The 27,353-nt window shown below is 42.4% G+C and overlaps 1 protein-coding gene across 1 annotated transcript; it reads right to left on the bottom strand.

Annotated features, from left to right (window-relative positions):
- Positions 1–463: 463 nt before the first annotated feature.
- Positions 464–27,353, bottom strand: LOC110512870 (aromatic-L-amino-acid decarboxylase). Its single transcript, XM_036971570.2, has 14 exons — positions 27,108–27,353; positions 21,569–21,776; positions 20,370–20,483; positions 19,209–19,328; positions 16,934–17,068; positions 12,449–12,598; positions 11,680–11,746; positions 11,414–11,508; positions 10,582–10,649; positions 9,313–9,389; positions 8,240–8,259; positions 7,930–8,028; positions 4,877–4,978; positions 464–2,981 (listed from the first exon to the last, which is right to left on the bottom strand). The coding sequence occupies exons 2-14, from the start codon at positions 21,767–21,769 to the stop codon at positions 2,781–2,783; spliced, it is 1,449 nt and encodes a 482-aa protein (XP_036827465.1). The 5' UTR covers positions 21,770–21,776; positions 27,108–27,353; the 3' UTR covers positions 464–2,780.

Genomic DNA, 27,353 nt, shown 5'->3' with positions numbered 1-27,353 from the left:
GGATTGCCTCCTCTGTGAAGTGTGCAATAACTAAATTCAACTTTTGCATTCCTTCTAAACAACTTAGTCCACTCTGTTGATAACACATTCTAGTTTTGGGAACAGAAAACCGTATTGAGATCAAATGATTAATGGATGAGAATGTGCATTGTCGCCCAAAATCCATCTCGTTCCATTTTCTCCCACTGCTGACCAGTGGGCTTCCTCTCACATGTATACATCCAGTGAAATATCCATCTCATTTTTCCGTCTGTGGTTTTACTGCTCCAACCCTCACTGGACTGTGACAATGCTTCCATCTAGTGGTTTGCAAGGGCGTCACATAAACTCCTAAAGACAATGTATTTGAAATGGTATGATCTGATAGTGCTGATTGAGTTTTAAATAGGCTAATCATACATAATCAGTTGTGGGTACCAATGGACCGTTCCAATCCAATATGAAAGTATGACATACTCAAACACACATTGCAAACACATTTATTTTGTTGTGTAAAGAGGACCGTACAATGATGCCACAAGGCAGACAGGAAGCAGGAAGCCACAAAGCCACTCAATGCCTATAAAAGAATACATCTACACTTCAAAAAACATAGGATTGCACTACCAGCTTATTGCCAGGTAAAAGCTGATCAAGCGTACAATGCAATTTCCCCCTAGTGTTGACTGAAGCGGTCAGCCCAGTGCTGGTTATATCAAGTAAAGACACAAAAGAGACAAATAGAGACATATTCTACACACACACCCCTCCATTCCTCATTCAAAAGGCACACTTGACTTGTGAATCAAACCAGTGAGAGAGATTTTTATCTCTTAAGATGACTTAATAAATGTTGAGTGACTCTGACAAGCTGGGATTCACAGCTTAAAGGTCTAATCCAATTCAACTGGTTTGTTTATCCAACAGTCCAACAGAAACAGATGTGCATACAGTAAAGCACACATTTGAAACTCATTCATATTAGCTTAAGGAGAGACCCTCAAGTCAATTCCTCCTTGGCTCACTGCTACTGCTGAGGGCATTAAGTGAAGCTAGGTACATATTGTTTTTGTGTCTCTTCAAATCAACTGAGACATTAACTGTTGTCTGAATATTTTATTCATGCACTTCAGGGCAAAGGCCTACTGTAAGTGTTTTAACTGATGCTCCCATAAAAGCTCTTATGTGTCTCATGGGTTATTATGATGTTCAAGACAAAGCTGGTTATGAACCAGGGTTGGGGTCAATTCCTTTTTAAGTTAGTCGATTATGGAATTACATTTTTTTTCTCAATGCTTCTCTAGGAGAACATTTTTGAATTGGAATTTTAGTTTATTTTCAGAATTGACTGAATTTAAATGTGAATGGCCCCAACTCTGGCATACGATACCTGTGTCTCTGGCATACGATACCTGTGTCTCTGGCATACGATATCTGTTTCTCTCTTTGGCATAATCTCAACATGCTGTTCATTTTTGTACTTTTTTGTCTTCATTAAAACAATGAACAGCTCAAACCTTGGAAGGCAATACTTCAGACAAACAGCAAGACTAAAAGGTTAGTCTTTTGTATCTCTTCTTACTGTATAATGGTGCCAAAACATACAATGTTTTCTGACTCTTAAAATCTTGTTTTAGGGACCTAGACTACACCAATGTTTTAATCAATATGTCGCTAAGGGGATAAATAATGTTGTACTGAATTGAATATCTCTACTAATCACTCCACTAGAGCAGATAAACACAGCTGAGTGATCAGAGCCTGGATAAACCTCAGACAGGATAAAGCCCCACTCATACTAAGTCCTTGCCTGTATTTTTAGCATGCTGACCCTTCTCTAAAGTGATTTGGATGAACAGTTGGTTGAGAGGGGACAGGGCAGGGTGGGTGAGGGTGAGGGTGGAGAGGGGTTGTAGGAGCAGGTGGGGCATACACAGAGCCCTGAGGGGGGTGGTGCCCGTCTCTAGCCTGGCCTCTCTCATTTAGCACACTGGTGTAGAGTCAGAACAGAACTCTGGGGCTCCACAGCAGAACTCAGTCTGTCTGGTTTTACAAAGAACACATGCTTGTGTATTGTCAGTAAACCCTACACTACAGTAACTTATCAGGCAAAACCTTAACATCTGGATATGATTTGCTTCACCCAAAAAGCACCTTTAATTTAGTCACGCGCACCCACACAAATTCATTGATTCACATACAACCACACAAAACACACATAAATACACACATGGGATCCGACAGCAGAGAGAAAGGGCTGCAATTTGCTGATGATGTAAACACAGTGAGATCACAGGAGGTTGGTGCCACCTCAATTGGGGAGGATGGGCTCGTGGTAATGACTGGTATCGGAGTCAGTGGAATGGTATCAAATACGTCAAACGCATGGTTTGATGCCATTCCAGTCCCTCCGTTTCAGCCATTATTATGAGCCGTCCTCCCCTCAGCAGCCTCCAGTGAGAGAGATCCAGGCCTGTAGCATCTCAGAGTAGGCATCAAACCGTGCTGAACTAGGATCAGTTTAGACTTTTACTTCATAAGGAATAAGATAACATGGAAACTCCTACTCTGAGACGCTTTTTGAATACCGGCCATGGTCAGGTGGGGTTAGGGCCCTTATTCATCAAGCATCTCAGAGTAGGAGTGCTGATCTAAGATCAGTTTCTAAGATCAGTTTAGCCTTTTAGATTATAATGAATGGACAGGGGGGACCTGATCCTAGACATGCACTCTTACTCTGAAATACTGCTTGATACATACAGCTCCTGGACCAACCCAGCCTGTCTAGTCCATGTGGATAGTCAGTGGGGCAGCTCCTGCATGACCTCTTCGGCCAGCTGTGTGATGAGTTGCCAGGCCTCGCGGATGTGACGTGACTCGGTGGTGCGGGCGCAGAGGGCGAAGCGCAGCACAAACTGACCAGACAGCAGGCACGGCACCAGGTGGATCTTCCTGCCATTGTTGATCCTCTTCAGCAAGGTCTCATTCACCTCGTTGGAACCCTTTCAGGGGGAAAGGTTGGATGGGGTGCTATTTGGGATACAATCTATTACCTATATAGTGCACCCTATTCCCTATATGGCCATAGGGCCCTGGTCAAAAGAAGGGCACTATATAGGTAATAATGTGCCATTTGGGATGTTACAATAGCCTAATACGTTTTTAAAAATTAAAAAATGGATGCCGGCAGGCAATGTGAACAATGCATAAGAAGCATTGGTTCCAAAATGTAAACTAAAACTACACTGCTCAAAAAAATAAAGGGAACACTTAAACAACACAATGTAACTCCAAGTCAATCACACTTCTGTGAAATCAAACTGTCCACTTAGGAAGCAACACTGATTGACAATAAATTTCACATGCTGTTGTGCAAATGGAATAGACAACAGGTGGAAATTATAGGCAATTAGCAAGACACCCCCAATAAAGGAGTGGTTCTGCAGGTGGGGACCACAGACCACTTCTCAGTTCCTATGCTTCCTGGCTGATGTTTTGGTCACTTTTGAATGCTGGCGGTGCTTTCACTCTAGTGGTAGCATGAGACGGAGTCTACAACCCACAACCAACAAGGGGCTCAGGTAGTGCAGCTCATCCAGGATGGCACATCAATGCGAGCTGTGGCAAGAAGGTTTGCTGTGTCTGTCAGCGTAGTGTCCAGAGCATGGAGGCGCTACCAGGAGACAGGCCAGTACATCAGGACACGTGGAGGAGGCCAATAAGCCAGCAGCAGGACCGCTACCTTCACCTTTGTGCAAGGAGGAGCAGGAGGAGCACTGCCAGAGCCCTGCAAAATGACCTCCAGCAAGCCACAAATGTGCATGTGTCTGCTCAAACGGTCAGAAACAGACTCCATGAGGGTGGTATGAGGGCCCGACGTCCACAGGTGGGGGTTGTGCTTACAGCCCAACACCGTGCAGGACGTTTTTCATTTGCCAGAGAACACCAAGATTGGCAAATTCGCCACTGGCGCCCTGTGCTCTTCACAGATGAAAGCAGGTTCACACTGATCACGTGACAGACGTGACAGTCTGGAGACGCCGTGGAGAACGTTCTGCTGCCTGCAACATCCTCCACCATGACCGGTTTGGCTGTAGGTCAGTCATGGTGTGGGGTGGCATTTCCATGTGCTCGCCAGAGGTAGCCTGACTGCCATTAGGTACCGAGATGAGATCCTCAGACCCCTTGTGAGACCATATGCTGGTGTGGTTGGCCCTGGGTTCCTCCTAATGCAAGACAATGCTAGACCTCATGTGGCTGGAGTGTGTCAGCAGTTCCTGCAAGAGGAAGGCATTGATGCTATGGACTGGCCCGCCCGTTCCCCAGACCTGAATCCAATTGAGCACATCTGGGATATCATGTCTCGCTCCATCCACCAACGCCACGTTGCACCACAGACTGTCCAGGAGTTGGCGGATGCTTTAGTCCAGGTCTGGGAGGAGATCCCTCAGGAGACCATCCGCCACCTCATCAGGAGCATGCCCAGGCGTTGTAGGGAGGTCATACAGGCCCGTGGAGGTCACACACACTACTGAGCCTCATTTTGACTTGTTTTAAGGACATTACATCAAAGTTGGATCAGCCTGTAGTGTGGTTTTCCACTTTAATTTTGAGTGTGACTCCAAATCCAGTCCTCCATGGGTTGATAAATTTGATTTCCATTGATCATTTTTGTGTGATTTTGTTGTCAGCACATTCAACTATGTAAAGAAAAAAGTATTTAATAAGAATATTTCATTCATTCAGATCTAGGATGTGTTATTTTAGTGTTCCCTTTATTTTTTTGACCTAACGAGAAATAGTTTTAGTCTACTCCAGTCCAAAGATAGTTTACGTCTGTTGAACGTTCAATGATCATGTGCTGAACTAACATTCACAGTTGGCTGAATTGTCTTACCTTTAGTCTAAAGCAGACCAGCCCTAACACGACGTCTGCGCTGATCTCAAAGCGCTGGTCAGCGCGAACCAGGCTCTCAAACTCTTTGGCCAACTCCACATGCTATGAAGGCAGAGAGACAGTCAGTCATTCATTCATACTCAGACAGTCAGTGGTGGAAAAGGTACCCAATTGTTATATTTGAGTAAAAGTAAATATACCTTAATAGAAAAGTAAGTCACCCAGTAAAATCCTACTTGAGTAAAAGTAAAAAAGTATTTGGTTTTAAATATACTTAAGTATCAAAATTAAATGTAATTGCTAAAATATACTTAAGTATTAAAAGTATAAATCATTTCAAATTCCTTTAAGCAAACTAGACGGCACGATTTTCTTGTTTTTATAATTTTTTTAACGGAGAGCCAGGGGCACACTCCAACACTCAGACATAATTTACAAACAAAGCATTTGTGTTTAGTGACTCAGCCAGATCAGATGCAGTAGGTATGACCAGGGATTTTCTCTTGAAGTGCATGAATTAGACCATTTTCCTGTCCTGCTAAAAGCATTCAAAATGTAATGAGTACTTTTGGGTGTCAAGTAAAATTTATGGAGTAAAAAGTAAAAATATTCTTTAGGAATATAGTGGAGTTAAAGTTGTCAAAAATATAAATAGTAAAGTAGAGTACAGGTACCCCCAAAAACTACTTAAGTAGTACTTTAAAGTATTTTTGCTTAAGTTCATTACACCACTGCAGACAGCAGTCTGAGGTGCTGCAGATGGAAATGGGTTAAGGTGAACTTCTTGATATGGACACTAGGTAACACCCTGGTAACTAAATTTGAATTCATATTTTTTTTCTAGAGGGTGGTGTCCTTTCAGCAGCTAGCTAGCTGGCTGTTGTAACACCATTTTTTTTCAGCAATAGTAGCTACATTGTCTTTAATGTTCATTCACCCTTGAGAAGGGCTCCATTCTCAACCAAAGGGTTAATGTGATGACAACTGTTTGATGAGTGAAAATACTAGATAAACATTAAAGCACATGGCCCTAACAATACAACTTCCTGAATCTAACAGAAAATGCATTGTTGTTTAGTATGCCCATGGAACCAGGTATATCTCAGTATGGAAATTAATGCACAATCTCTTTGACAATGAATCTAGTCATAAAACGGTCAGTATTAGCCCAAAGGCTGGCAGATGGCAATATTGAGTCATTTCAGCTTACTGTCCAAAGAGGATCTACAGTATTCAGCTGGCTATACATTTGTATCCACAGTGGACCAGTTCGTACATAAAACATTCTCCATGTGGGCTACAAAGGCATCGATTTCCTCCTTAACTTGATTTAGTGGTGACAAAATGGTGGCTAATGCTACTTCCTGACATTGCGTGCAGCGTTCAGACCAATGGTAAACAGTCTGCTGCAACCTGATTGGCTGAACGCGATACGCAACATCCGGGAATTGCAATTAGCCACTCTAGCATTCTGGTGGAAAATGGTGTTTCATAAAGTAAGTATGCATATTTTCCCAGTTGTTGTATCCCTTCTCACAAGTAAATCAAGTTAAGAAGCAACGTGATGCCTTTGCAGCCTGAATGGAGAATATTTTATGCGCGAACCAGTTCACAAATGTACAGCCGGTTGCATAGATTCCCTTTGGACGATAAAATGAAACAATTCAATATCGCCATCTGCCGGCCTTTGGGCTAGGTCAGTCTATGTTTGAACAAAGAAGTCCGGAAATCTGAAGAAAATAACCATGAAATAGTCAAACTGTCCAAGCTTCCTTGGAGGGAATGCTCAAAGCTAATGTCCTATTCCAGCTCATCCTGTTCAAACTCTTATTCACCACAGGATCAAACATGTAATCCATTCACTAATCAAAGTACCCTGTGTGTGGCATTAAATGCTTAATGAGAATTGAAACGTGTATCATTGCATGTAATAACAATTACACAGTAGTACATCATGATGTACAGTATTTGTAACCAAAGGCTGAGTGAGAACAGCCAGGACAGGACTATTAGTAATAACTCCAATGCCAACTCACTCATTAATGAGGCCAAAACTCTGGTCCTAACTGATTATTAGCTGACCACTCCACTTCCTCATTCCCAGCCAGTAGGTCACCACCACTATGAGGTTTAATGGTCCGTGTGTGTAATTCACTTAGTGTTCGTATGTCTATTCAGAAACTGTATGCTGCTGTACCAAGATGATAGGAAAAGACCCATTTCTGTCATCTGACCTATAGTAGGCAATGGTCAACTTGTTGAATAGCACTGTTTTGTAAAAAGACAACTGTAGCCTACATATATTTGATTACAAACATGTCAAATCAAACTTTATTTGCCACATGCGCCGAATACAACAAATGTAGACTTTACCGTGAAATTCTTACTTAGAAGCCCTTAATCAACAGTGCAATTCAAGAAGAAAAAATATATTTACCAAGCAGGATAAAATAAAAAGTAACACTCCTCAACGAGGCTATATACAGGGGGCACCAATACCGAGTCAGTGTGCGGGGGTACAGGCTAGTTGAGGTAATCTGTACATGTAAGTGGGAGCGAAGTGACTATGCATAGGTAACAAACAACGAGTAGCAGCAGTGTACAAGAGGGGGGGGGGGGGTCAACATAAATTGTCCGGTGGCGATTTTTATAAATTGTTCAGCAGTCTAATGGCTTAGGGGTAGAAGCTGTAGAGGAGCCTTTTGGTCCTAGACTTGGCACTCCGGTACCGCTTGAGTCTGACAATTTTCTGGGCTTTCCTCTGACACTGCCTATTATATAGGTCCTGGATGGCAGGAAGCTTGACCCCAGTGATGTACTGGGCCATTCGTACTACCCTCTGTAGCGCCTTACGGTCAGATGCCGAGCAATCTCCGCTTTACTGGAGTTTTTCAATCTAATAAAGACAGTAGATGAATGTAGTATGGCTGAAGGCCTTGTGTTGCTGTTGCTTAATTTACTGATAGAGCTAGACAGACACAGACCAGGCTGATTTGATTGACAGACCGATACAGAGGAAGGGAACCGGAGCTGTTTCTGTGCTTTGCTGTTACCTTACGGATGTAGTCCTGAAGGCCTTTGAGCCCATACATTCGGAACACAAACCACATCTTGAGAGAGCGGAACCGTCGGCCCAGTGGAATCTGCCAGTGCTGTGAGGTAGTGTGAGGTACAGGGGGAGATAGGGTGCGGTAGGGAGAGGTAGAGGGTGCGGTAGGGTGAGGTAGAGTGGGAGATAGGATGAGGCAGAGAGGGATAAGTGGGTTAGGGTTAGTGGAGCAAACAGAGTGAACACTGATATGACACCCAGTGCCACTTACACATAGACAGAATATAATGATAATAGATAACCATTCAGCTTACCCTGTAATCTGTGATCAGTCCTGTGAATAAACAGATGAGTAATTATACTACTAGCAATTCACAGCCAACATTTTAATTATTAACATATTATTGAATGTTGTTACCATCGCTGACCTGTATTCTCTCTCTCCCTTCCCAAAGAAAGTGTAGTAGATAATAAACAGATCTCTCGCCCTTCTCTCCACATACAGTAGAAAAGCCCTGTTGCAGTGGTAATAACCTGTCATTTCATTGAGCTGGAACTGGGGAAGCAGTGGCCTTACTGTGAGCAGCCTTCTCTGTGGAGAGGTTGGCCAGTCTTTTGTCTTTCTGTCAGTCCAATTAAGGAGGAGGAGGCTTCAGTGTTGTGTTGAACTGCGTCCCAAATGGCATCCTATTCCCTACATAGCGCACTTTGTACAGTCCTTTGGTGCCCTGGACAAAGTAGTGCACAATCTAAGGAATAGGGTTCCAATTGGGAGAATACATCTGCATCTAAGATGGGTGACACTGTCACTGGCTAACACTCTGTCACTGGCTAACACTCTGTCACTGGCTAACACTGGCAGGCAGCGATGCAAGAATGACCATTAGTGGACTATTACAGTGCAAATGTTTTGTGTGGAGGACATCGGTAATTGAATTGGATTCTTTTAGAGTGACATATTGCGTGTTAATAGGTCAGCGTTTGGACGCCTTATTGTATTTACTCTCTAACACAAGTACTCACACACACACACACACACACACACACACTTCCTAGCCATATAAAACATGGGGCTGTGGTGGTGAGTATTAGTTTATCCACCTTGGGTTTATTAGCAAGCCTAAAGCCAGCAGGATTGTGAGATGAGCAGGCCGACAGACCCTCAGATCCTTGATGTGATATACTGGGCTCTCACACTAACACCATTCACATCCCATTACATTACAGGGACTCCAGACATCATCTGCACTTGATCAAATTAAACCACTATACTGTCAATAGGCTGATGAGACTATTGCTAGATTTACCACATTTAAACCTAATAGATTGGAAATAATACAAAAAAAGTAATGTCAATACAGACTATTGTCAGTGCAAAAATATCTACCCGACTCTTGATGATCATGTTTCAGGTATAGAGGATCCATCTTGAAGGCCCCAATGAGATCAGATCTTTTCTTCACCCTATGGACGGACACTGAAACACTTAAACACTCTTACCCTATGAGAGCTCCCACAGAAAACATAAGGGTGGGCTAAAGGGCAAGGCTTTTTAAGAAAGAAAACGGCTCCCCCACATACAGGCGTTCAGTGCGACATTAAGTCTTACAAAAGAAAAATTATAATCTCTATCTTATTGAAGTATATTCTCTTTTTGTTAACTTATATTGAACAATAAAGTTGTATTGTAAAGTGACAATGATCTAAGGGGACACCCTACAGGGGATGACACAGCAGCATAAATTATGTTTTTGTAAACAATGACTTGGCACAACTTGTGCTCTAGATTTTGTCTCTGAAAATGAGTTGAAAGAATTCTGTTTTCACAATCAGTTGAGCATGAAACAAGAACGTGAGACCAGGGTCTCTCAGTTACACATTCACCTGACGTATTGTTTTCAAACTGTTATAAACCAATAATACCATTCATAAACTGAGATGCTACAAGTCATTTTAACTTTATTACAGTTATTAAAATACACTATAGCGTCATAAAAAAGCACAGCTATTTCTGAGCAGACTACATAAGTCTCTCCTTACATAAGTCATTTTCTTTGTTAACTGACGTTGTCATGGCAACTCACCAGGGATGGAAGAGGGCATTGAGCGTTCTATCAACAAGAAATGTTGGGGTTGTTTGTGGGGTGATGAGAGAGGGCAGATGGGATGCCTATTCCCACCCACTCTGTTTAAATAATGCTTTAGGTATCTAGATAGTGCTTCTGGAGGTGACTTTGTTATGTCGGACCATTGTAGAGTAGACAATAGCCACATTAAGCAACAGTGTAACTAAGGATGGGGAGAATAGTACAGCCTTAGATTTTAGGTTGTAGACACGTATACAGTTGCACAGTGTCGTGCTGAGCTCAGAAGGTTGTTTAGATTTGAATCAATATTAAAAACCATGCTGAAGCCGCTCCCCTCTCCCCATAGAACAGAAAAGAAACTGAGGGGTCATACAAAAGCAAAGTGAAAATATATATATTATACAAATAAAGATTTTACTTGTATTTTACTTGTATGATTGTTGTATGATTTTATTTAAATGACCAGCAGGGAATCTTACAGACTGTCCCCCTTGGTCAGATAAAACAACCTGTTCAATAATAAAACGATGTTTCTACAAAGGCTGACTGTCAATCACTTGATAACTTACCACATTGTAGAGCAGTCAAAGTTGACCAACAGCCATTTGTGTGCATTGAAATTGAAAGAGTCTGCAAACTGAAAGAGATAAAAGAGTCAGCCAATCAAATCAGCTGATTTTGACGTAAGTGTACAGGTCTTAATACACAAGCCATTTTTTCCCCATTTAATTGTAGGAAAACCGTGGTCTTAGAATATATTTGATTTGTCAAAGCCCCTTGCTGCAATCACTAGGTTTGCACTGACTGCAGCTGGCCTTCCCACCTGCCTTCACAGACGCAATAAAAGCAGGCAGCAATAAGAGACAATATTAATCAGAGGGGCTCGTGCCCAGTTGTTACCATGCTGACAGATGCAGGAGCCTGCCTATCACTCATATCCTAGCAACCAGCCTCAGCTGCAGAGGGAGCCGGTGTGTCTGCCCCCTGTCATTCAGGTGTGTGTATGTGTGTGCGCGCGCGTTCCCGCCTCCTCTACTACATCCCTATCCCCCACCCCCCAACATTCTTTGAACTTGTGTCGCTAATAAACAGTGATATTTCTTTGACGAGGAGAGCAGCAGGGTTTTATCTAAAGGTCTGATGATGCCTGAGGAAATGACTTTAGCCTTATCTGTGCTCTCAGTGTGTCACTCCACTCGGCTCTGTTCGGTTGAAGACGCATGCTATCCAAAAGGCCAACGGATGCTGTTCTAATTTCCAACGGATTATTGGGTATATTACTTATTCTAGCACGCTTCCCTCTTGACAGTTAATTTAAGTTATTATCAAACACAAATTATAATGGGTGTAAAATACAAGTATGTTCACTGGCAATTTAACTGGAAGGGTGTGGTTTCTAACCTCAATGCCGTTCAACAGGGGTCTGAATTCAGGACAGATAAAGGAACTCCCAGCATATGCAGCATCAATGTGCATCCAGATTTTCTCTGCATTACCTGAGACAAAAATACAAATGTGTAGAACCAGTAGTACAGAAACATACAAAGCTGGTCCTGAGACATGGCTGTACAGTAGATTCCTATGTCTTTATCAGTCTACAACCACATGTCGGTGCTAATAGACAGCCTTTAGGAGTATGTTAATAATGCTTTGAGAATCATACTTACATATGGGCCCAAGTTCAGTAATGTGATCAAATGCACATGAGGGAGTGGTCCCAAGAGTAGCACAGAACTAAATGAAAGGACAAAAATCAACATGATATTCATAAGAATGTGTTTGTGGACTGTATTGGACTATTGGTTATTTCTGTTTGACTATTGTCTTGGACAACATGTGGCATATTCTTTATAATAAGGGGAAAAGGAATGTGTCTATGCTAAGTGCCAATCTGCCGCCTCAATGCTTGTACATGTAAATGGACGTGTGTTCTGACTTCCAAAGAAGGGGATGAGTGCGTTCTGTTTTGACGTAGAAGGGGATGAGTGCGTTCTGTTCTGACGTAGAAGGGGATGAGTGCGTTCTGTTCTGACGTAGAAGGGGATGAGTGCGTTCTGTTCTGACGTAGAAGGGGATGAGTGCGTTCTGTTCTGACGTAGAAGGGGATGAGTGCGTTCTGTTCTGACGTAGAAGGGGATGAGTGCGTTCTGTTCTGACGTAGAAGGGGATGAGTGCGTTCTGTTCTGACGTAGAAGGGGATGAGTACGTTCTGTTCTGACGTAGAAGGGGATGAGTACGTTCTGTTCTGACGTAGAAGGGGATGAGTGCGTTCTGTTCTGACGTAGAAGGGGATGAGTGCGTTCTGTTCTGACGTAGAAGGGGATGAGTGCGTTCTGTTCTGACGTAGAAGGGGATGAGTGTGTTCTGTTCTGACGTAGAAGGGGATGAGTGTGTTCTGTTCTTACGTAAAAGGGGATGAGTGTGTTCTGTTCTTACGTAGAAGGGGATGAGTCCTGCAGCCTTGTCTTCCTGTATCATTCTCCGGAGGGTCTCTCCCTGGACAGCATACTTGTCTGACTGCTCCGTCGGAATCTTCTTCATCCTCACTCCGGCAATCATACCTGCTCGTTCCACCGAGCAATGAGCCTGTTCAAAGAGAATAGAGTAGAGTTAACACAAGTGACTTCAAGATAGCCAACTGTCACAACCCAAACAGAGCAGATGATAAACATATAGGCCACTTCAAGATGGTGAACAACGTCCAACCAAAGAGAGTAGAACTCCCAAGATAGCCAAAGAAAGACAGTGATTTTGGTGACTTAAAAGACAGCCAACATTGTCTCGGCCACCAGACTTAAGCCCGATCATGCTAATAGGTTATTTTAAACCAGTCTAAATTATCATTCTATCTCGGCATATAGTACTGTACATTCACCCAAAGATGAAATAATGTTTGTAGTCCGTCCATCAAGTAAGACGTTAAAGGACCAGTTGTACTATGTGTAACGTCACTCCTGGAGAAAAGGGCTGTTATCCTCTTCCCCATAAAGGCCAGTGTTGCCCTCGGGGCAAAGCCATAACCTAATCCTATGCTGCTCAGGTCAACAGAGCAGAGCTAGCATGACTGTGCTGCCTGACAAATTGTTACGGGATTTTAATGAAAAAATGACTAAATTATGTATACATTTAAATCAGAACTATAACTAAACAGAATACTACTATGTTACTGTATGGATGTTTGAATCTTATTATAATCATTAATACTGAATGTAATGTGTGTAGTTTTCGTCAAGAATTAGTACAAGGACTTTCTGTTCCTTGTTAGAAACGAATGGAGCTATCGTCAGAGGTATATAAACCAATGTACATTGTATTATGACCAGAGTTCTCGAAAATAAACTCTACTGATTAATTATGAGACTGGTCTCTGTCCATTTTATGCAAATAAGTATCTTACAAATTCTTAGAAACGGGCAGAGTGTTTTAATTGAACATATAGGAAATAAATTCCTCCAACACATACAGACCCATATCACGAGAAAGTTTTACCAAGAAAAACTTACAAAAGGACTAATTCAAGGCAAAAAGGAGTTGGAGCACGCAATATTGATTTATTTTAGCTCACTTTAATCCGTTGTAGAGGATGCAAACAGGTGACTGTCGTTTCAACGTCAAGCTGAAGTCTTCCTCAGAGTGACCTAACCATTGCACTTACCTCCTATTTATAGCCTAGTGGCCCATTGAAACTCAAGTGCTAGAGGCATTACTACAGATCCGGGTTCATTCCCGGGCTGTGCCACAACCAGCCGTGGCCGGTAGTCCCATAGGACGGCACACAATTGGCCCAGCATCGTCTGGGTTAGCGGAGGTTTTGGCTGGTGGGGATTTAATTGGTTCATCGCATTCTAGTGACTCCTTGTGGTGGGCCGGTTTCCTGCGGGCTGACCCCGGTAGCCAGCTGAACGGTGTTTCATCTGACACATTGTTGCGGCTGGCTTCTGGGTTAAACTGGTGTGTGTTAAGTAGAGCGGTTAGGCGGGTCATGTTTCGAAGGGCGCAATATCCCACTTTCACCTCTCCCGAGCCGATTGGGGAGTTGCAGTGATGAGACAAGATCAAAAATTGGGGAGAAAAAGGGGGTAAATAAATATATACAGTACCAGTCAAGAGTAGGTTCCATGTGTATTATTTCATAGTTTTGATGTCGTCACTATTATTCTACAATGTAGAAAATAGTAAAAATAAAGAAAAACCCTTGAATGAGTAGGTGTGTCCAAACTTTTGACTGGTAGTGTAAATAAATAAACAATATAAAACAATTATAATGATTAAGGTAAATGGAAAATTATAGCACACAGTAATACAAATAATAATGTGCATTTGAGCATGTACATGATATTTGTAGCGCTACAATTAATGAAGCTTGGATTAACGACACATTTATTTTATCCTTAGTATTATTTTGTGCTATAATTTGCCATTTACCTTGAAACATATCATTAAAATTATTTTACATTGTTGTGTCTCAATGGGCCACTAGGCTATGCATTGGAGCTAAGTGCAATGGTCAGTTCACTCCGAGGAAGACGTCAGCTTGACGTTAAAACGTCAGTCACCTGTTCGCATCCTGTACAATGGATTAAAGTGAGCTAAAATAAATCAAACTCCTTTCTGCCTTGAATTAGTCCCTTTGTAAGTTTTTCTTGCTAATGATTTTTGTCTACTTTGTTGAGGATCTCTCCTTTCCTTTTGCTGAAGCACCAACGCGTTGCGGCTCACAGGCCTTCTTCAGGGTGCACAGGTGCACAGCAGAGACAGGCGAAATTAATGACCAGAAATTAAAGGGGAGTGCATTCAGAAAGTATTGAGACCCCTTCACTTTTTCCACATTTTGTTACGTTACATCCTTATTCTAAAATAGATTAAATTGTTTTTTTCTTCATCAATCTACACACAATACCCCATAATGACAAAGCAAAAAAAGGTTTTTAGAAATATTTGCAAATGTATTAAAAAATGAAATATCACATTTACATAAGTATTCAGACCCTTTGTACTTAGTACTTTGTTGAAGCACCTTTGGCAGCAACTACAGCCTCAAGTCTTCTTGGGTATGACGCTACAAGCTTGGCACACCTGTATTTGGGGAGATTCTCCAATTCTTATCTTCAGATCCTCTCAAGCACTGTCAGGTTGGATGGGGAGCGGTGCTGCACGGCTATTTTCAGCTCTCTCCAGAGATGTTCGATCGGGCTCTGGCTGGGCCACTCAAGGACATTCAGAGACTTGTCCCGAAGCCACTCCTACGTTGTCTTGGCTGTGTGCTTAGGGTTGTTGTCCTGTTGGAAGATGAACCTTCAACCCAGTCCTTCACCTCGCTCTGGAGCAGGTTTTCATCAAGGATCTCTCTGTACTTTGCTCCGTTAATCTTTCACTCGATCCGGACTGTTCTCCCAATCCCTGCCGCTGAAAAACATCCCCACAGCATGATGCTGCCACCACCATGCTTCGCCATAGGGATGGTATTGACCAGGTGATGAGCGGTGCCTTGTTTCCTCCAGATGTGACACTTAGCATTCAGGCCCCAAAGTGTTCAATCTTTTTTTATCAGACCAGATAATCTTGTTTCTCATAGTCTGAGAGTCATTTAGGTGCCTTTTGGCAAACTCCAAGAAGGCTGTCATGTGCCTTTTTTTGAGGAGTGGCTTCCTTCTGGCCACTCTACCATAAAGGCCTGACTGGTGTCGTGCTGCAGAGATTTTTGTATTTCTGGAAGGTTCTCCCAACTCCACAGAGGAACTCTGGATCTCTGTCAGAGTGACCATAGGGTTCTTGGTCACCTCCCCGATCGAGGTCTTTCTCCCCCGATTGCTCAGTTTGGCCGGGTGGTCAGCTCTAGGAGGAGTCTTGGTGGTGCCAAACTTCTTCCATTTAAGAGTGATGGAGGCCACTGTGTTCTTGGGGACCTTCAATGCTGCAGAAATGTTTTGGTACCCTTCCCTGTGCTTCGACACAATCCTGTCTCAGAGCACCACGGACAATTTATTTGACCTCATAGCTTAGTTTTTGCTCTGACATGCACTGTCAACTGTGGGACCTTATATAGACAGGTGTGTGCCTTTCCAAATCATGCCCAATCATGGGTGGACTCCAATCAAGCTGTAGAAACCTCTCAAGGATGATCAATGGCAAACAGGATGCATCTTAGCTCAATTTAAAGTCGCATAGCAAAGGGTTTGAATACTTATGTAAAAAGGGTACTTCTGTAAAAAATAAATTACATTTGCAAACATTTCTAAAAACCTGTTTTTGCTTTGTCATTATGGGGTGTAGATGTTTAGATTTATGAGGGAAAACATTTATTTAATCAATTTTAGATTAAGGCTGTAACTTAACAAAATGTGGAAAAAGTGAAGGGGTCTGAATACTTTCCGAATGCACTGTATATTATATTAAACAATAGAAAGAGGAACTAATACCCAAAACTATAAAGAGAAAAAAAAATATTTGTTTATTTTTTCTCTTAATTATTTTGGAAATTATTCCCTCTATCTATTGGTAAATATTGTTAACCAATAGATAAATTAGAAGTCCAAAAAAATCTAATCAAATGTATTTGTCACATACACATGGTTAGCAGATGTTAATGCAAGTGTAGCGAAATGCTTGTGCTTCTAGTTCCGACAATGCAGTAATAACCAACGAGTAATCTAACCTAACAATTCCAAAACGACTGCCTTATACACACAAGTGTAAAGGGATAAAGAATATGTACATAAAGATATATGAATGAGTGGTACAGAACGGCATAGGCAAGATGCAGTAGATGGTATCGAGTACAGTATATACTGTACTGCAAAACGCACCTGCATTACGGCGGGACTGATTGGGTCAAAGTGCTCTATAGTGCTCATCTGGTTTTGTGACCTGACCTGTTCAGGGTAGGAGTAGGATTAATAAGAGCAAGAGTAGAAACCTGACCTGGTCGGAGGAGTAGGCCACCAGTTTGGAGGTAATGCCAGTCTCTGGACGTTGTGGGTCACTGGCCAGGATCATTCTGACCGCCCTGCAGCGGGCAGCTAGGAGAGCCACAAGAGTTGCCTCACTGGCCGTACCCTTCAGAAAGACAGACGAATGTAAGTGGGGTGAGTTTCGATGACTTCAGTCAAACCAGTAGGCCTTGCAACATCCTCTATGGTTATAGGCAGGTCCCACGTTCTATAAAAAAACAGACTTCACATGTAAAATTTGCTCCACATAAACCTGATGGTTTTCAAATAGCTCTTGTTCTTTGCTGAGGCTAGTCATATGCGCATTCACTTAACCAAAAAAGCAGTTCAGAAAAAAACTTCAAAAAAGTAAGAGATAAAAGTAACAAATAATTAAAAAGCAGCAGTAAAATAACAATTGTGCAGGGGCACTGGTGTCAAGGTAATTGAGGCAATATGTACATGTAAGTAGAGTTATTAAAGTGACTATGCATAGATGATAAGAGAGTACTGCAAATAGTCTGGGTAGCCATTTGAGTAGATGTTCAGGAGTCTTATGGCTTGGGGGTAGAAGCTGTTTAGAAGCCTCTTGGACCTCGACTTGGCGCACTGGTACCGCTTGCCGTGCGGTAGCAAAGAGAAAATTCTATGACTAGGGTGGCTGAAGTCTTGGACAATTTTTAACCCCAAAACCTGCTATATTAGGTCCTGGATGGCAGGAAGCTTGGCCCCGGTGATGTACTGGGCCGTACGCAATACCCTCTATAGTGCCTTGCGGTCAGAGGCCGACCAGTTGCCATACCAGGCAGTGATGCAACCCGTCAGGATGCTCTTGATGGTGCAGCTGTAAAACCTTTTGAGGATCTGAGGACCCATGCCAAAGGGGGAGGTGGCCTCCATCATTCTTCCATTCAAGAATGGAGGCTACTGTGTTCTTGCGGACCTTCAATGCTGCAGATATTTCTGTACCTCGACACTATCCTGTCTCGGAGCACTACAGACAATTCTTTCGACCTCATGGCTTGGATATGCACTGTCAACTGTTTCTTTTCTTCTTCCTTCTAAAACTTGTTTTCACTTTGTCATGATGGGGTATTGTGTGTAGATTGATGAGAAACATATTCAATTTAATGCATTTTGGAATAAGGCAGTAACGTAATAAAATGTGGAAAAAGTGAAGGGGTCTGAATACATTTTGAATGCACTGTACTTTAATTACCTCATACCCCTGCACATCCACTAGGTACTGGTAGTCCTTGTATAAAGACTAGTTATCATTATTCATTATGTATCTATTATGACATGTTTAACTTTTCTATTATTTCTCTATTTTCTTTCTCTCTGCTTTGTTGGGAAGGGCCCGTAAGTAAGCATTTCAGTAGTCCACACCTGTTGTTTAGGATGCATGTGATTTGATTTTTCAGTATAATAATTTCACTCACAATCATAAATGCAAATCTCACTCATTAGCTTCTGTTTGATAAAACTGCTCCTAAACGCATCTCATACTCTTTCAAATGCTCATCTGAAAATGATGCATCATGTGAGATGGCAATTTGTCACAGCTCTCATAAGGCTAGCAACAAGTGAGAGGAGGCCTACTTTTTGCCATAGTGAAGCGCACTTAAAACCCCAGCCACAAACAAAACACCCCTAGGATGAGCGATGATCCTCGATGGATTCAATAGAGGGCCATCAAATTATCTGTCAGCCTTCTCTCTCATGCCTAAGCCACCTCTCCTATCTCATCCCTGGCTGAGACAGTCACCTCAGCTGCACTGCTGTATCCACAACAATAAATGAACACTTTACCACACAAAATAAGTACCCACAACACACACGCCCATCTTTGACTGACATATTAAAAGGCAATTTCCTGCTGTTTATCTGGTGTTGTGAGGCAAACAATAACCAAAACATATATGACAGACAAATTGCTGGCAGCGACAGAATCGTGAGAAGTCAAAAATAGGAAAAGCAATTCTAACATCTGCATTGTTTTAGAAGGCAAAGTGGCAGGCGCTGTAAATACGGTTTTGACCCTACTGTGAATGCCATGTGTTCTGTACAAATATTAGATTTATATTGTTCTTGTATATCCTTACTTGAAATATGACTACGACAAATATCCGACTACATTTTTCATTTAAATTAATTAATTGAATTGTAAATGTATTTGAAAGTATGTTGTGGCAATGTAGCAATACAACTGTGGAAATAAAAGCAATGCATCGTCTTACCCCAAAGAAATGGTAGTTTTACCCTACCTGGATGACGCCTCCTCCTTGTCCGTGTGTCCCGGCGATGAAGTCCTCTGGCAGCTTGAGCATCTTCCCCAGCCAGTCCATCATGACTGTCTCCAGCTCTGTACAAGCTGGGCTGGCAGCCTACAGTAACATGGGGTTAGAGACAGGGTCAACACACAGCTCTGTACACACCGGACTGGAAGCCTACAGTAACGTGGGGTTAGAGACAGGGTCAACACACAGCTCTGTACAAGCTGGGCTGGCAGCCTACAGTAACATGGGGTTATAGACAGGGTCAACACACAGCTCTGTACAAGCTGGGCTAGCAGCGTACAGTAACGTGGAGTTAGAGACAGGGTCAACACACAGCTCTGTATATGCCGGGCTGGCAGCCTACAGTAACATGGGGTTAGAGACAGGGTCAACACACAGCTCTGTAAACGCCGGGCTGACAGCCTACAGTAACATGGGGTTAGAGACAGGGTCAACACACAGCTCTGTACAAGCTGGGCTAGCAGCCTACAGTAACATGGGGTTAGAGACAGGGTCAACACACAGCTCTGTACACGCCGGGCTGGCAGCCTACAGTAACATGGGGTTAGAGACAGGGTCAACACACAGCCCTGTACACGCCGGGCTGACAGCCTACAGTAACATGGGGTTAGAGACAGGGTCAACACACAGCTCTGTACAAGCCGGGCTAGCAGCCTACAGTAACATGGGGTTAGAGACAGGGTCAACACACAGCTCTGTACAAGCCGGGCTAGCAGCCTACAGTAACATGGGGTTAGAGACAGGGTCAACACACAGCTCTGTACACGCCGGGCTGGCAGCCTACAGTAACATGGGGTTAGAGACAGGGTCAACACACAGCTCTGTACACGCCGGGCTGGCAGGTTACCACACCATTTGGACATGGACCAATATTAGCATTTTTCACATCAATGAATTAAATTTGTGCCACAAATGCTAAAACGTTAATATTTTGAAACAGTGCTATGGAATCTTAACCAAAACATGGATTGCTGTCATACCTTGTCCATAAACTGCTTACAGGGTAAGGAAGCCAACAAGTAATTGTGTAATGTGGCTGAACTATCCTTTAAGGTCTTAAAATGTTGATACTGTTCAAATCATATTCAAAAGAAGGGTGACAAAAACAGATGACAAGGTCATACATACCCAGGAGAATCCGATGCAACCAATAGCTCCAGACAGCATGTCTGCCAGCATGGCCGGGAAGGAGTTAGCCGTGGGGAAGTAGGCATAGAAGTACGGGCTGTGCCAGTGGGTCACCTAAACACAGAGGAAGAGTCGTGTCAGGTAGCCTAGAGGTTAGTCTGGTTCGAATCCCAGGTGTAACCTGACAGAGTAAATCTGAGGTTTGCTAGTATCAAAATCCTGCTAAATACCATGCCTTGCCATGGTGCCACTGAGCCCTTGATCAAGGCACTTAACCCCTAAACTGCTCTAGCCCTTGAGCATGGCAGTTAAACTGTTCCAGGCTGAATTCCAGTCTTGTGCGTGTTTGGGGAACCAAGCTAGAGGCTGCCAGTGTCCCTGTCTGTCTCCCTTACATGCTTTCCCATGGTGAGTCATTCATTAGACTAACCGGGCTTATTCCACACTGTTAAAAGCAGAGGTGGTAAAGAAAAAAAATATGTTTTAGAGGGTCAGATTGATAATGGAATAACAGCTTTCATGTTACAGCTAAGGAAAGGGTTTGGGTTGGGAGTAGATAGATTGAAACTGGTTTGTTTCTCTGGTGGTGAGATTATTGATGTGGGGTTAGAGACAGGGTCAACATTCATTCATTTAAAGTCTTTGAACTTTGCCATGTGAAAGGCCACAGAATGCAGGGAATTCTACAACCATTTGCAAAAACAACTACATGGCTGATACGTGTCATATACAGTTAATGTGAGCTTTCGTGAACTGATTTCTCAGTACAACGGAACACTGTCTCGTTAACAAAACGTTCAACACTGAAACTCCTTACTGTACATCTTCTGAATGGTCACTAAACAACAGTCAACAGACCAGAAGTTGATACAGATATTGTGATAATGCCTCCCCCATAACTTAGCGGTTAGTGACTGTGTGCATTGAGTGTTGTGTATGTTCTCATGAAATCATGTTCAATGCAGCCGGAAGCCACTGGGTAAACAGCCCATTGGTATCATCAATGCTTTCATATTTAATGCTTAACTTTTCACTGATGAAATCTGGAAGAAAGCAGATCTCCAATAACAGAGTACCTGACCTATAGCAAGTTATGTATGCCACCTTCAAGTAAAGTTTTACCATCATGTTACAGCTGTAATCAGCCTTCAATCAATAGTCATCTCATCTATAATAATATAATCATCTTGGCCGCCTACCCCAGGCATGATGACCCTCTCAATGTCTTTGACCACGTCCTCGTAGGTGTCAGGCTCCTCAGGGGCCTCCTCAGGGATGAGGGACCGCAGGTACCCAGGCTCCACGTCGGGGTACACCGTCCTCTGCTCTATGTTCTCCAGGTAATCTGCTATCAGGTCTACCATCTCCTTCCCTCTCCTCCGGAACTCTGTAGCGTCCATTGTACAACTGGAACAGACAAATATCCCACTTCATCGTCCCAACCTTCACTAACAGTCCTACAAACTTAATACTGATTGCACGCACACACACAAGATTTAGCAAGCCACATTATGACAAAAACACCTTGCTTCCAGACAAACTAAACACCTTCTTCGCCCTGCTTTGAGGAAATCAACACTGAGCTGCCGACGTGGGCCCCTGCCACTCACGAGGACTTTGTGCTCCCGATCTCCGTGGCTTACGTGAGTACCCAGAACCCAAACCTTGGGTTAGCTTGTTGTTAATCCACCTGGCGTGTCAGATTTCAATAAAGCTTTTCGGCAAAAGCATACCAAGCATTTATGTAAGGACATCTCTCTCAGTAGGCAAAATATTACAAACAGCTAGCAGCCAAGTAGATTGGTCACGAAAGTCAGAAAAGCAATCAATTAAATCACTGACCTTTGATGATCTTTGGATGTTTGCACTCATGAGACTCCCAGTTACACAATAAATGTTCCTTTTGTTCCATAAAGATTATTTTTATATCCAAAATACCTCCATTTGGTTGGCGCGTTATGTTCAGAAATCCACAGGCTCGAGCGGTCACGACATCACAGACGAAAATTCCAAATAGTATCCGTAATGTTCGTAGAAACATTACAAATGTTTTTTTATAATCAATCCTCAGGTTGATTTTACAATATATAATCGATAATGTATAAACCGGGAATGTAGCTTATTCTATACGAGAGAGAGAGAAAATGGCTGCTACAAGCTGTTGCGCATACAAAACGCTGCTGGCACCCTGCAATACAATGTGTGATCTTTCTCGCTGATTTTTCAGAATAAAAGCCTGCAACTACGTCTAAAGACTGTTCACACCATGGGGAAGCCATAGGAAAGGGAATCTGGTTGATATCCCTTTAAATGGAACAAAGACAGGCTATGGAACATGGAGCTTTCAAAATAGAGGCCACTTCCTGGTTGGATTTTCCTCAGGTTTTCACCTGCAATATCAGTTCTGTTATACTCACACACAATATTTTGACAGTTTTGGAAACTTTAGAGTGTTTTCTATCCTAATCTGACAATTATATGCATATTCTAGATTCTAGGCCTGAGAAATAGGCTGTTAAATTTGGGTACGTTTTTTATCCAAACAGCAAAATACTGCCCCCTACACTCAAGAGGTTCATTTATGGCAATTTAGCTAGTTAGTTTGCACTTGCTAGCTAATTTGTCCTATTTAGCTAGCTTGCTGTTGCTAGCTAATTTGTCCTGGGACATAATCATTGAATTTTACCTGAAATGCACAAGACCCTCTACTCCGACAAAAAACGGCCAACCAAATCGTTTCGAGTCATCTCTTCTCCTTCCAGGCTTTTTCATAGTTTAACTTATATGGTGATCGCATCTAAACTTTAATTTTATTACCACAACTACAGGCAAAACAGTTTGTCTTTCAGTCACCCACGTGGGTATAACCAATGAGGGGATGGCACGTGTGTACCTGCTTCTATAAACCAATGAGGAGATGGGAAATGCATGACTTTCAGCGTGACCTGCGTCAGAAAAAGGAATGAGTTCTATTTTAGCCCTTGGTGTCGGAGACGCTCGTTGGCGCGCGCGAGCAGTGTGGGTGCAATAATTGAATAATATGGATTTCTACATTTAATTTGCGACGCTCGCACACGCGATGGGTCCAATCTGGTCAGCATGTAAAATATAACTCAGTTCTATTTCTATTACCCACGTGGGTGATTGAAAGACGAACTTTGCTGCCGGTTGTCGTGGTAATACAATGAATGTTTAGATGCGATCACCATATAAATTCAAAGATGATAAAGCCTGGAAGGAAGAGCGATGACTAGAAACGATTCGGTTGGCCGTTTTATGTGTGGATTATTTGTCGGAGTAGAGGTCCTTGTGCATTTCAGGTAAAATAACAACTCAATGTTTCTATCCCAGGACAAATTAGCTAGCAACAGCAAGCTAGCTAAATAGGACAAATTAACGTTAGCTAGCAAGTGCAAGCTAACTAGTTAAATTGTCATACATGTTTAATGCTTTTTGACCTGTCCCCAAATTAATGTAATTGGTTCAGAGTTTGTTTTGATATTTTAACCTGCGTGTCGTGATCGCGTTTGGTGTAGGGGGACAACATAAATGTATGTACGATGGCGCACGTGCATTCGGTTTGGGTTCCGTAGAGTCCTTGGCGAGGCAGATGCTCGTTGGCACGTGCAAGAAGTGTGGGTGCAAAAATTGAATATTAGATTTCTAAATTGATTTTACAACGAGAGCGGTGTATAGACATTTAAGTGTTTTAGCCTTCGCAAGGCTGCCGGCCCAGATGGCATCCCAAGCCATGTCCTCAGAGTATGTGCAGACCAGCTGGCTAGAGGGTTTACGGACATATTCAATCTCTAACTATCCCAGTCTGTTGTCCCCACTTGCTTCAAGATGTCCACCATTGTCCCTGTACCCAAGAAAGCGAGGGTAACTGAACTAAATTACTATTGCCCTGTAGCACTCACTTCTGTAATCATTAAAGTGCTTTGAACGGCTAGTTAAGGACCATATCACCTGCATCTTACCTGACAACCTAAAACCAATTTGCATACCTCCCCAACAGATCCACAGCTGACGCAATCGCCATTGCACTGCACATGCCCTATCCCACCTGGACAAGAGGAATACCTATCTATGTAAGAATGCTGTTCATTGACTACAGCTCAGCCTTCAACACAGTAATGCCCTCCAAGCTCATCAATAAGCTCAGGGCCCTGGGTCTGAACCCCGCCCTCTAGAAATGGATTCATTCTTGTCACATATACTTTAGTACGGTCAATAAAGTGAAAAGGTGTTATTATTATTCTAGGATGTAATACTGATTTATGTGAAAAATCATTCAAACTTCAAAGAGAAGTTCATTTATGTAATGCTCCTTGTTGTTAGTGTTTTTTAGGTCAGTGTGTTATGAGTGACAATGTATGCTTTCTGAGTGAGAATTGTTGCCAGTTATGGTTGAACAAGCTTATTTTGAAACATTAAGTATTTGTGTGTTGAGTGAATTTGAGGTGAGTTTAACTGTTAGGCCAAGATGCATGTTGGTAATGCAGACTGAAGAGTTTTGAAAAGGACTTCATTATTGACTGATGCTTGTTAGCAATTGAAAAAAAAAAAAGTAAATCTGTTTGAGGTCAGGACCCTGACTGGGCCACTTCAGAAGGCATATTTTCTTCTGTTGAAGTCACTGTTGATTTACTTCTGTGCTTTGGGTCATCCTGTTGGATCACCCAACTTCTGTTGAGCTTCAATTGACGGAGAGACAGCCTAACATTTTCCTGCAAAATAAATGTATTGATAAACTTGAATTCATTTTCCCGTTGATAGCAAGCTGTCCAGGCACTGAGGCAGCAAAGCAGCCACAAACCATGATGCTCTCTCCACCATACTTTACCGTTGGGATGAGGTTTTGATGTTGGTGTGCTGTACCTTTTTACCTCCACAAATAGTGTTGTGTGTTCCTTCCAAACAACTCAATTTTAGTTTAATCTGTCCACAGAATATTTTGCCAGAAGTGCTGTGGAACATACAGGTGCTCTTTTACAAACTTCAGACATGCAGCAATGTTTTTTTTTGGATAGCAGTGGCTTCTTCTGTGGTGTCCTCCCATGAACACCATTCTTCTTTAGTGTTTTACGTATCGTAGACTCGTCAGAGATATTAGCATGTCCCAGAGATTTCTGTAAGTCTTTAGCTGATACTCTAGGATTCTTCTTAATAGTGCAGAATGCTCAATGAGGTTATCTCGTAGTCCTCTTTGTAGGACCACCACTCCTAGGGAGAGTAGCAACAATGCTGTACCTTCTCCATTTATAGACTATTTTTCTAACCGTGGACTGATGAACATCAAGGCTTTGAGATACTTTTGTAACCCTTTCCAGCTTTCTGCAAGTTAACAATTCTTAATCTTAGGTCTTCTGACATCTCTTTTGTTCACATCAGGCAATGCTTCTTGTGAATAGCGAACTCTAATTTTGTATAAAAAAAAAAAAATATAGGGCAGAGCAGCTCTAACCAAAATATCCAATCTCGTTTCATTGATTAGCCTGACTCCAATTAGCATTTGGAAAGTCATTAGCCTAGGGGTTCACATACTTTTCCAACCTACACAGTGAATATTTAAATGATCTATTCAATATAGACAAGAAAAATACAATTTGTGTGTTATTAGTTTAAGCAGACTGTCTATGGTTGGGACTTAGATGAAGATCACATTTTAAAACTAATTTGTGCAGAAATCCAGGTAATTCCAAAGGGTTCACATACTTTTTCTTGCCACTATCTGCTGCACTAAATGTTTTATATACACTACCATTCAAAAGGTTGGAGGTCACTTAATGTCCTTGTTTTTGAAAGAAAAGCACTTTTTTTGTCCATTTAAAATAACATCAAATTGATCAGAAATACAGTCTAGACATTGTTAATGTTGTAAATGACTATTGTAGCTAGAAACAGCAGATTTTTAATGGAATTTCTGAGGCTCATTATCAGAAACCATCACTCCTGTGTTCCAATGGCACGTCGTGTTAGGGAATCCAGGTTTATCATTTTAAAAGGCTAATTGATCATTAGAAAACCCTTTTGCAATTTATGTTAGCACATCTGAAAACTGTTCTGATTACTGATTAAAGAAGCAATACAACTGGCCTTATTTAAACTAGTTGAGTATTTGGAGCATCAGCCTTTGTGGGTTCGATTACAGGCTCAAAATGGACAGAAAAAAAATTAACTTGTCAGTCTATTCTTGTTCTGAGAAATGAAGGCTATTCAATGCGAGAAATTGCCAAGAAACTGAAAATCTCATACAACGCTGTGTACTACTCCCTTCACAGAACAGCGCAAACTGGCTCGAACCAGAATAGAAAGAGTGGGAGGCCCCGGTGCACAACTGATCAAGAGGACAAGTACATTAGTGTGTCTAGTTTGAGAAACAGACGCCTCGCCTCACGAGTCCTCAACTGGCAGCTTCATTAAATAGTACCCGCAAAACACCAGTCTCAACGTCAACAGTGAAGAGGCGACTCCGGGATGCTGGCCTCCTATGCAGAGTTGCAAAGAAAAAGCCATCTCAGATTTGCCAATAAAAATAAAAGATTAATGGGCAAAAGAACACAGACACTGGACAGAAGAACTCTGATCATAATGACTAATCATAGATCAGCACTCCTACTCTGAGAAATTTGCTACAGCCCCTGGTGTGCATGTATTCTGAAGCCCGGTGGAGACCTGCAGTCCTGATAAACCCAAAGAATAATAGAGAGGTGGGTTGGTGGTGGGTGTACTCACGTTGTCGAGCACAGCCGTGGTCGGGTCCTCCTCTCTTTCAGTCTTCACACACCGCAGCAGTGAGTGGTGTACATCAGGAGCGGCGAGCACGGATCTTTTATCTGCCCAGTAGCCCCCACAGCCAGCCAATGGGAGTGTGGCTCCGGGCCAAGGCAGTGTGCACAGGCAGGAAGGGCTGATTTCACAAGGAGTTAATGAGATCCAAATCACTTTCCACACAGCCTGATTGACACAGAGGCTTAGCAC

This window comes from Oncorhynchus mykiss, chromosome 3 (assembly GCF_057628025.1).
Source record: "Oncorhynchus mykiss isolate SJ-2025 chromosome 3, ASM5762802v1, whole genome shotgun sequence".
Classification (NCBI taxonomy): Eukaryota; Metazoa; Chordata; class Actinopteri; order Salmoniformes; family Salmonidae; genus Oncorhynchus; species Oncorhynchus mykiss.
Note: the sequence above shows the minus strand (reverse complement) of the source record. Positions and strands in the feature narration are given on the sequence as shown.

Coding starts and splice junctions, on each gene's coding strand:
- LOC110512870 (XM_036971570.2), bottom strand. CDS start 21,769: ATGGACGCTACAGAGTTCCGGAGGAGAGGGAAGGAGATGGTAGACCTG. Junction 20,484..21,568: donor AGAGGGTCATCATGCCTGGG/GTAGGCGGCCAA, acceptor CTCTGTGTTTAG/GTGACCCACTGGCACAGCCC. Junction 8,260..9,312: donor ACATGATCATCAAGAGTCGG/GTAGATATTTTT, acceptor GTTTATTCACAG/GACTGATCACAGATTACAGG.